At 34.3% G+C, this 10,189-nt stretch overlaps 1 protein-coding gene across 1 annotated transcript in view; it reads left to right on the top strand.

Annotated features, from left to right (window-relative positions):
* The window catches only part of WRN (WRN RecQ like helicase), a 273,170-nt gene that overhangs the window by 46,233 nt on the left and 216,748 nt on the right, over positions 1 to 10,189 (top strand). Inside the window, exons 10-14 of the mRNA XM_042781199.1 lie at positions 345 to 486; positions 5,329 to 5,404; positions 6,868 to 6,935; positions 7,403 to 7,511; positions 8,291 to 8,359. Of these exons, the coding sequence (XP_042637133.1) occupies positions 345 to 486; positions 5,329 to 5,404; positions 6,868 to 6,935; positions 7,403 to 7,511; positions 8,291 to 8,359 (464 nt within the window). The remainder of the gene's footprint in view (positions 1 to 344; positions 487 to 5,328; positions 5,405 to 6,867; positions 6,936 to 7,402; positions 7,512 to 8,290; positions 8,360 to 10,189) is intronic.

Raw genomic sequence — 10,189 nt, 5'->3', positions numbered from 1 at the left:
AAAACTCCGTTATGGCTTGCACATTGAAAATACTTTAATAAAGAAAAATGTTTTAAATTCTCTAAATATAAAATTTACAATTGCTTTCCCCAGGGGCAATTCATTATTTGCTATTAATGAACTCTGTTTATGCTGGAAGTATCCATCTTTGGCTTTGTGCCTTAGAAACTATTCTTGAGTGCATATTTAAAATGGAGCACACATGTTCTTTTGTGGTATTGCTTGCACATCTGCTGGCTTTGAACAAAATTGTAGGCTCTGTTAATAATACTCCTTTTGTGCTTGGTAGAAAAGATAGGACAATGTCACTGGTTTTGCTTTTAAAATTTCTTTTAAATTCTCAGTCTTTAGAAAGCGTAAGTGGGAACATGGTAGATCCAATTCATTCTAAATGCTTAGAAATGGAAAGAAATGTGGGTCTTCCTACTGGTGAAAATGATGAAGATGAAAATGAAGATACTGTGGAGGAAGAAGAAGGTGAAGAGGGTAAGTACTGGAATATGTTTGAAAAGACTCAACCTCTAATACCTATGACTGACTTCATTTAGGGTCCAGTTTTTAAATATTTTGGAGGTCAAAGACTTTATGGCATATAATTAATCACTAAGACATAAAACCTTACCTTTAAATTCCTCAGTTCTTTGATATCCGTAAAGTGCAATCTTATTATTTGTAAAAATATGGTAATAGAAGTATTGTCTCATTTAGTGAATGTGGTGATGTGGAACTTTTCTGCCTGAATTTTATATTCTGATTGTATCTTAATGGAAGTCATAAATCCTTAATTAATTACTTATATTAAGTATCATAGTAAATGAGATAGATGACATAATGTCTGCCCTTCAGAAGCTTAAAATTTAAAACAAGTAGCACAGTCATTGTGTGTGAACTTACGTTCAGACTGTGTGGTAGCAATAGTAAGGAATCTACTAAATAAGTCTCTTATTATTTAATTGTAAATATATACAAAATACACTTAAGTTCAAATATGCTGAAAAATTGTATTTCCTTTTTTGTTAAACATAGTCACAATTTCTCCAAGTCAGTTTAATTTTATAGTTAAAAGTATTAAAGCCGAGAATTGTAATGGACTTTGATTTGTTTAGTGATACGTTGTCTTGATTCTTTGCTTTGACCCTTCTAGCTACTCATCAACCCTCCATCTAAGAGTGGACAATAAAATTAGTTGGCTAAAACTAATATAATTCCATTATGCTATGTATTTTGAATTTTGGTTAAAGAATTGATGGAGTAGTAATTAAAATGAAGACTTAACTGTGGATTTAATTTGTGACACAATGTAGTTTCTGATTACCATTAATTGAAACTTGGTTATATTATAAAATTTGGTACATTGCTTGCCATAGTTGCATTTAAATGTTAGTTAAAAGTATAGCAGATTTCTAAGCATTGGTTTTTCACAATGTGAATAAGTGGTTCACTTGTGTGAATCACTGCAAGATTCTAATCCTTAGAATTAGGTAACAATCAGAGTGTTTACCTGGAGTCATGATTGGTACCCCCCTCCCCTCCCAAAACACAAACAAACAAACCAGCTCACTGCTGTTGAGTTGATTCTAATTTGTAGCTGCCATATAGGACAATGTAGAACTAGCCATAGAACTTTCAAGGCTATAAATTTTTATGGGACTTTTTCCTGAAGAGCAGTTGGTAGGTTACAACTGCTGACTGTTTTGGTTGGCAGCTGAGCACTTTAGCTACTTTGCCACCAGGGTTAGCTGATAGTTATTCAGATGGACCTAATATTTTGTTCTTTCAGGATCTAAGTTAGTCACATAAAGAAACAAGGAAGATTAATGGCACCTGTTCACATGTTGTAAGACTGGTTTAAAATGCAGTAAGCTAATTTTCCTGAGTAGTCACTGGGACCCAGATCCTACAACTCTGGCCTAGTACATAATACATACTCTTTACCTTTCATTCTCAAACTTAGCTGCACTTTGGAGTCATATGAGGTATTTAAAGAAAAACCCTGCTACCTGAGCCCCACTCTCAGAATTTTTTATTTAACTGATACGGTTTGTCCTAGGATTTCTAAAACTCCTCAGGTGATTCTAGTATGGAGCTCTAAGGCAGGTTTCCCAAATATGCTTGAGATCACCTGAGGAGTTTTAAAACTGCTAATGCCTGAGTTCTACTGCCAGGGGTTCTCATTTAAGTGCCATTGGGTGCAGCTTTTTTTTTTCCTTGAAGCTTCCAAAGTGAGCTTACTTTTTGAAAGAGGCAGTTTAATCAGATAATCTGTAAGATTCTTTTCTAAATCTAACTTTCTGTGATTCTACCTGAAACCCACACACTGTGTGTTGCACAGAGTAGAACTAGAACTGCTTCATAGGGTTTCTAAGGCTGTAATCTTTACATAAATAGAACACCTCATGTTTCTCCTGGGAGCAGCTAGTGACTTCAAACTGCCAGTCTTTTGGTTGGCAGCTCAGTGTATTAACCACAGCACCACCAGAGTCCTTCTACCTGAAACAGATATATAATTGTTCCATTAATTGACTACAGCAGTCCATGGTCCATTCCTCAGTCAGTCTGTTAGAATTTATAGCTCAGTTGGACTGGGTGCATCAGGTTCTTATTTAGCCTTACTTTGTTTTAGCTCTTGGTAGATGTCTTCGAGTCAATTCCAACTCATAGTGAGGCCTATGTACAGCCCTGTTTACAACAGAACGAAACACTGCTCAGCGCCATGCTGGCCTCAGTCTTCCCTATGCTTGAGCCCTTTGTTGTGGCCACTGTGTCAGTCCATCTTGTTTAGGGTCTTCCCATTTTTGCTGACCGTCTACTTTACCAAGCATAATATCCTTCCCCAGGGAATGCTCTCTTCGGACAGTATGACCAAAGTAGGTGAGATGAAGTCTGGCCATTCTTGCTTCTAAGGAGCATTCTGGATGCACTTCTTCCAGGACAGATTTGTTCATTTTTCTTGCAGTCTTTGGTATATCCAGTATTCTTCACCAGAACCACAATTCAAATGCATCAGTTCTTCTTTGGCCTTTCTTATCCATTGTCCAGCTCTCACATATATGAGGTTATTGAAGATACCATGATTTGGGTCAGGTGCACCTAAGTCTTCAAAGTGGTATCTTTGCTCTTCAACACTTGGAAGAGATCTTTTGCAGCAGATTTGCCCAGTTTAGTATGTCATATGATTTCTTGACTGCTGCTTCTATGGGTGTTGACTGTGGATCCAAGTAAGATGAAATCCCTGACAACTTAAGTCTTTTCTCCATTTATCATTATGTTGTTTATTGGTCCAGTTGTGAGGACTTTGTTTTCTTCATGTTGCAGTATAATTCATACTGAAGACTGTAGTCTTTGATCTTCATCAATAAGTGCTTCAAGTCATCTTCAATTTCAGTGTGTCAAGGTTGTATCATTTTCACATGGCAGGTTATTAATGAGTCTTCCTCTAATCTTGATGGTGCATTTGTCTTCATATAGTCCTCTTTCTCAGATTATTTGCTTATCATACAGATTAAATAAATATGGTGAGAGGATATAACATTGACACCCACCTTTTCTAGTTTTAAACCATGTAGTATCCCCTTGTTCTGTTCAAATGATTGCCTCTTGGTCTGTGTACAGGTTCCTCATGAGCACAATTAAATATTCTGGAATTCCTGTTCTTTGCAATGTTACCCATAATTTGTTATGATCGACATAGTTGAATGCTGTTGCACAGTCAGTAAAACATAGGTAGATATCTCTCTGGTATTCTTTGCTTTTAGCCAAGATCCATCTGACATCAGCAATGATATCCCTTATTTTAGTGCAGGAAAAGGCTTGAAGTCATTTCAGTGTTTTAATTCTTTTATAACCCATGGTACATATACGTACCACTTTCATTTTCTGCCTCTTGGGTTTTTTCGAAGCTTTTTTCCAATGATTAGTACATGTTGGCATCAGCTTGTGGACTTCCATAACTAAAACAGAAGGAAATTTACTGGGGACATATTTCTGTGTTAAGAGGTTACCTCATAGGTAGTGTACCCTGGAGGAGTGAGTGTGTAAAACTTTTGTCTTGAGGCTTCTATGAGTTAAGTAATGTAAGGTTTGTAAGTATATTTACTGTTTCCTGTGTGTTATTTGGGACCTCTGGTGGCATAGTTCTTAAGGCATTTGACTGCTACCCAGAAGGTGTGTTATTAAGAAGGTACGGTGTTCAGGATTAGGTAATATTGGAGTTAATATTTTTTCCATGTTTCATCCCACCTTTCCTACCACCAGAGTACTTTGGGACTTATGTGTCTCACATGATATTTATAAGAATTCATCATTCTTAACAAAAATTTAAAAACACTCATTATTAAACATGCATTCCATTAGTACAAAAACATTATCTCTACAAAATAATACAAACAAAAATAATTTTATAGTAACAGGATTAAAAGCTGTACATGCAGCAAGTTAAGGTGATTGTGATGAAAAATTTGTTGCGAGTCATGGCAAATCAAGGGCAAATTTACATAACATTGAAGGGCAAGTAGGAGTCCTCCATAATTTGGAAGTTCATAACCCAAGGATTGCTTGTATTTCATTACACTCTACTGACTAGATAATTTTGGTGTAGCACTAGAGTCATAAACATCTCTTATTTTTGTTTTTGTTGTGTGTGTGTGTGTGTGTGTGTGTGTCTGCATTTTTCAATACATTATATTTTTTAATGGAATAGTTGGAGTAGCTGAACAATTTATACCAGAGGTCACAAACATTTTCTGTTAAGGTGCACATAGTAGATATTTTAAGCCTTGCAGGCTGTGTTGTCCTTGTTTTTACCCCAAAAGTATGCTTATGCACATCCTTGTCTCTCTACTTGAAAGACTTCTTTCCCACTTCTATGCCTGCTTAACTCCTAATAGATCTTCAAGATGTGTTCAGGTATCACCTCCTTGGGAAAACTTTTCATTTCTCCCTGCCCCTTTCCTCCCATAAGACCCCCTCCTACGGACTTTCGTTACTTTTTACTAATACCCATGTCTGTCATGGCAGTTTTCGTACTTTTTGTTCTTATTGTCTGTTTACTTATCTGCATCCTACATTTTATTGTGAGATTCTGGAGGGCAGGAACTGGATGCCTTATTTCTGTAATCTATCATGTTAGAGAATCAATGATCTCAACCATATCACATTGTAGAGAGAATAATCTTGTGGCTATCCATAAAACGGATTGGATTGAAAAGATAGAAAAACTATGGTAACTTTCACTGTCTTTTTTAAACTAAGCCAGTGAAATAAAGCTTTTCTTTCACTCTAATGTACTGCACTTCTTAAACCTAAACACCTATTTTATTTCATTTTAAGACTATTTGATACCAGAACCCAATGCAGAACAAGTTACTTGCCTTAAGACCTACTTTGGCCATTCCAGTTTTAAGCCGTGAGTATAATCTTAGTTATTAAATTATATATTTACTATTTTATTCACAAAAGAAAAATGATAAAAAATTCATCCACTTAACAGTAACAGTACAGCTTCACTATAGTTTATCCATACAGTAGTATATTTCCTATAAGTGACTACACAGTTATTTTGAAGTGATATTTATATAAAATTCATTTCTGTGAATTATTTTTATGAGTGAGGAAAATGGTTTTCCTTATAGATGTTCTGTGTAGACTCTAAATACATTAATAAGTGAATATCAGTTTGACACTGACTTACATCCTGTTAAATGTCTTGTGCATTGTATTGCCCAAAGCATGCTGATATAATAGAGGTCATCATAAGACAGCAGTTTTAAGAACAGTGATAACCTTATCTATTTGAACATACTCATGTATTTATGTTTTAGGGGCACATTAATAATAATTAAAATGAGATGAAAAAAAGTGAGATAAGGAACAAGTAAATTTGAATGAAACTAAGAAGAATATGAAAATCTAGACTAGATTTTTCCTATTCTGAGAATTTACAGATTAAACTACTGAAGCATTTTTCTCCTGAACTTACACATTTTTTTATATTAAAGAATGTCTTACAAGGAAGTGGACATGAATGCACAGATTAATGAATTTTCACAAACAGTACCAGCACTTACATCAAGAATAGATCATTATCAGTACAAAAAATGACCTCCTTTTCGATTTTTCCTTCAAAATTTTACTAAAAAATTTTTAAAGATAGTAAAGATTTTTCTTTTTACTGTAAATACTTGTATACTCACCACCTAGAGTCTACCATTAACATTGTACTGTACTTCAACTGAATATTATCACATGTCCATCTTTATTATTGATCTAATTTTTAACATTTATTTAAAATAAAATACTAACATTTTTATCTTTCCTGCTAAGTCCTTAAGCATACAAATCTTTAATTACAGTTCAGTATTTGTTTAGAGTTTTTTCTTTTGTCGTAAAAATTATATACAGTGAAATATATAAACTTTAATTGTATACTTCAAATCTTAAGTGTACACATGTGCATTCATGTAACCAAACCTCTTATCAAGATATAGAACATTAGCTTTACCCCAGAAAGTGTCCTCATTTCCCTTCTAGTGAATCCTTGCCCCTGGAGCATTTCTCGTTTCTTTTAAATCATTGGTTCTATTAGATGTCCAGTATGAAGCTTGGATTTTATTTCATACTCCAGATACATGTAATAAAATTTAATAAATATGCCAAATGGAAACTCCTGGTATTTAGGCAGCAGAATGGGACGTTGATCAAATACCGATGTTTGTTTTAAAGTTCTAGGATTTGTACATGTTTATATATGAAGTTCAAAAATGTCAAAGAAATTCTTTTAGAGAAAGTAAAAAAATTAAAAGGGTTTCAGCTTGTTCTTTAGGCTTCTTATTAGTAAAATAAAATTATGTTTTGCTTTTTACTCTCAAGGGTTCAGTGGAAAGTGATTCATTCTGTATTGGAAGAAAGAAGAGATAATGTTGTTGTCATGGCAACTGGTGAGTTGTACTTAAGCAAATAACATAATCCTTAAAAAAATGGGAAGATATTTAATGTTTGATCTTATGCTGAACTCTCAAAGTACAAATACAAATGGTATAAAAACATAGAAGAGATTAAACAGAGAATAGATACTCAAATTATATATGAATTAGCTCTTTTGAAGATAGCATATTACTAGTCACCATTCATCCCTTAAGGAGCTCTGGTTATGTAGTGGTTAAGGCATTTGGCTGCTAACCAAGAGTTTGGTGATTCAAACCCACCAACTGCTCTGTAGAAGAAAGATGAGCCAATTTGCTTCCATAAAGATTTACAGTCTTGGAAATGCAATGAAGGTTGCTATGAGTAGGAATTGACTCAATATCAGTAAGTATTATTCAGTCCTTACTAGCATATTATATGAAGAAATTATAGCATGCAGAGTTTATTTTTATTTCTATTACTATATTATTTTTAACTTAAGGTTATGGAAAGAGTTTATGCTTCCAGTATCCACCTGTATATGCAGGCAAGATTGGCTTTGTCATTTCTCCTCTTATTTCTTTGATGGAAGATCAAGTGCTCCAGCTTGAGTACGTAATGTTTTTATTGCCACATTATCCTCCTCTTTTAATTTTTTCCTAAAGCGTTCGGCTGTTAACCAGACATTCAGAGGTTCGAATCTACCAGCTGTTGTATAGAAGATAGATGAGATAGTATGATTCCATAAAGATTTACAGCCTTGGAAACCCTATGGAGCAGTTCTACTCTGTCCTGTAGGGTTGCTGTGAGTCAGAATCAACTCAGTGACAGTGGGTTTGGTTTGAACAGATTTTATTTCTTCCATCAGGGGAACAGTTTATTGTATATGTTAAACCCTTGTTCCCACTGACACATTTCTATAAGTGGTGCTTTATATTTATTAGTAATAAATGACACTTTCGTGGAAGAGCTTACCCTCCTTCTTGAGTTTTGTGTAATTCAAGGCTACCAGATAATCCCCAATGAATTTTTTTATAGCAGTATTACTTTATGCCATTTTACATTAAATATCTTGAAATTCTGTTCTCTTTCCTTTATCCTTGCTCTTTAACTTGATATGAAGTGCATATATGGAGGGATATTTTAAAAATATGACAAACATGTAAACTTTTTTGATATGAGCCTATAGTCTTTTTGAAAGATTGATCTAAGAACCTATCTTTTAATATTACCCTTAAAAGAACTTTTTAATTAAATTGGTGAGTTACAAAAAAAGAAGCTTGCAAAGAGGAGGAGTACATATTACTGTATTTCTTTATTTTCTTTTGAGTATGAAGTTGATATTTATCATGTGCAAATGACCCCAGAATATTTGTTTTTCTTCTTATAGAATGTCTAACATTCCAGCTTGTTTCCTTGGATCAGCACAGTCAAAAAATGTTCTAGAGGATGTTAAATTGTGAGTAATTTATGTGATTTTTGATCATGGGGTCAAGTAGCTATAGTATATGAGAGATTTTTTCCACACAAAATTTTATACACATAAAATTTATTTAATGTGTAGACAAAATATCCATGATTCAAAAATTCATTTACATGTTATAGTACATTTGCAGAGCTCTTAATTTTAAAATCTGTCAAACTTTAAAAAAATTCTATATTTCTTAGTTTTTGAGCTGTAAGGTTAGCATTGTGATCATAGCATTATATATCGTTGATATTGGAAGGAAATTTAGAGAGGGTCTCCATTTCCTAGTGCTACCACACACACACAAAATACCATAAGTGAATGGCGTTAAGGAAGAGAAATTTATATTCTTAAAGTTCAGGAGGCTGTTAGGTATCATTGAGTCAGTTCTAACTTACAGAAACCCTGTGTACAGCAGAACAAAGCATTACCTGGTCCTGCGTTATCCTCACAATTACTACTCTTGAGCCCATCATGTAGCCACTGTGTCAGTGCATCTCGTTGAGGGTGTTCCCCTTTCTTGCTGACATTTTACTTTACTAAGCATGATATCCTCCTCCACGGATTGGTTCCTTCACACAACAAGACCAAAGTATAAGAGACAAAGTCTGGCCATTCTCGCTTTTAAGGAGCATTCTGGCTGTACTTCTTCTAAGACAGATTTGTTCATTCTAGCAGTTTATGGTACCTTTAGTATTCTTCACCAACACCACAATTAAAATGCATGAGTTCTTCTGCTGTCATCTTTATTCATTCTTCAGCTTTCACATGCGTATGAGAGTACTGAAAATACCATGCCTTGGGTCAGACTCACCTTTGTCTTCAAAGTGATATCTTTGTTCTCAAACACTTTAAAGAGGTTTTTTGCAGCAGATTTCCTCAGTACAGTGTTTAGTTTGATTTCTTGACTGCTGTTTTCATGAAGGTTGATTGTGGATCCAAGTGAAATGAAATCCCTGACAACTTCAATCTTTTCTCTGTTTATTGTGATGGTGCTTATTTGTCTAGTTGTGAAGATTTTTGTTTTCTTTATGTTGAGGTGTAATCCATACTGAAGGCTGTAGTCTTTGATCTTCATCAGTAAGTGTGTCAAGCCTTTGCTTTCAGCAAGCAAGGTTATGTCATCTGCATATTGCAGGTTGTTAGTGAGGCCCTCTCAATCCTGATACTGTGTTCTTCATAGAGTATAATTTCTCAGATTATTTGCTTAGCATACAGGTTGAATAAGTATGAGGAAAGAATACAACCCCGATCGATGCACAACTTTTCTGATTATAAATCATACATTAGCCTCTTGTTTTGTTTGAAAGACTGCCTTCCTGGTTTATGTAAAGTTCCTCATGAGCACAATTAAGTCTTCTGGGATTCCCATTCTTCTCAGTGCACATAATAGACACTCTAATGTTTGTTGAATGAATGAATTAAATATAGTAATCTTTTAATAAGGAGCTCTGGTTGTGTCGTGGTTAAAGCATTTGGGTTCTAACCAAATAAATGGTCAGTGGTTCAAACCTACCAACCACTCCATGAAAGAAAGATGAGGCAGTGTGCTTCCGTAAAGATGTACAGCTTTGAAAACCCAATAGGGGTTGTCGCTATGAGTCAGAATTGACTTGATGACAGTGGTTTGAGTTTTTTAATAGAGAAAATTAAGTTTCATTTTATTTCATTTGATCTGTATCTTTATTTGGTAGAGTGCAAAATTTTCCATTTATTTATTTATTTATTTATTTATTTTATTAGGATTTGGGTGAAGATTTACAGAGTAAATTCACTTTTCATACAGCAGTTCACATATACTTTGTCTCATGTCATTGACCA

This window comes from Orycteropus afer, unplaced genomic scaffold, assembly GCF_000298275.1.
Source record: "Orycteropus afer afer isolate SDZICR_OR568_19922 unplaced genomic scaffold, OryAfe1.0 scaffold00095, whole genome shotgun sequence".
Lineage (NCBI taxonomy): Eukaryota > Metazoa > Chordata > Mammalia > Tubulidentata > Orycteropodidae > Orycteropus > Orycteropus afer.
The sequence above is the reverse complement of the archived record's forward strand: the minus strand, read 5'-3'. Positions and strand labels throughout refer to the sequence as shown.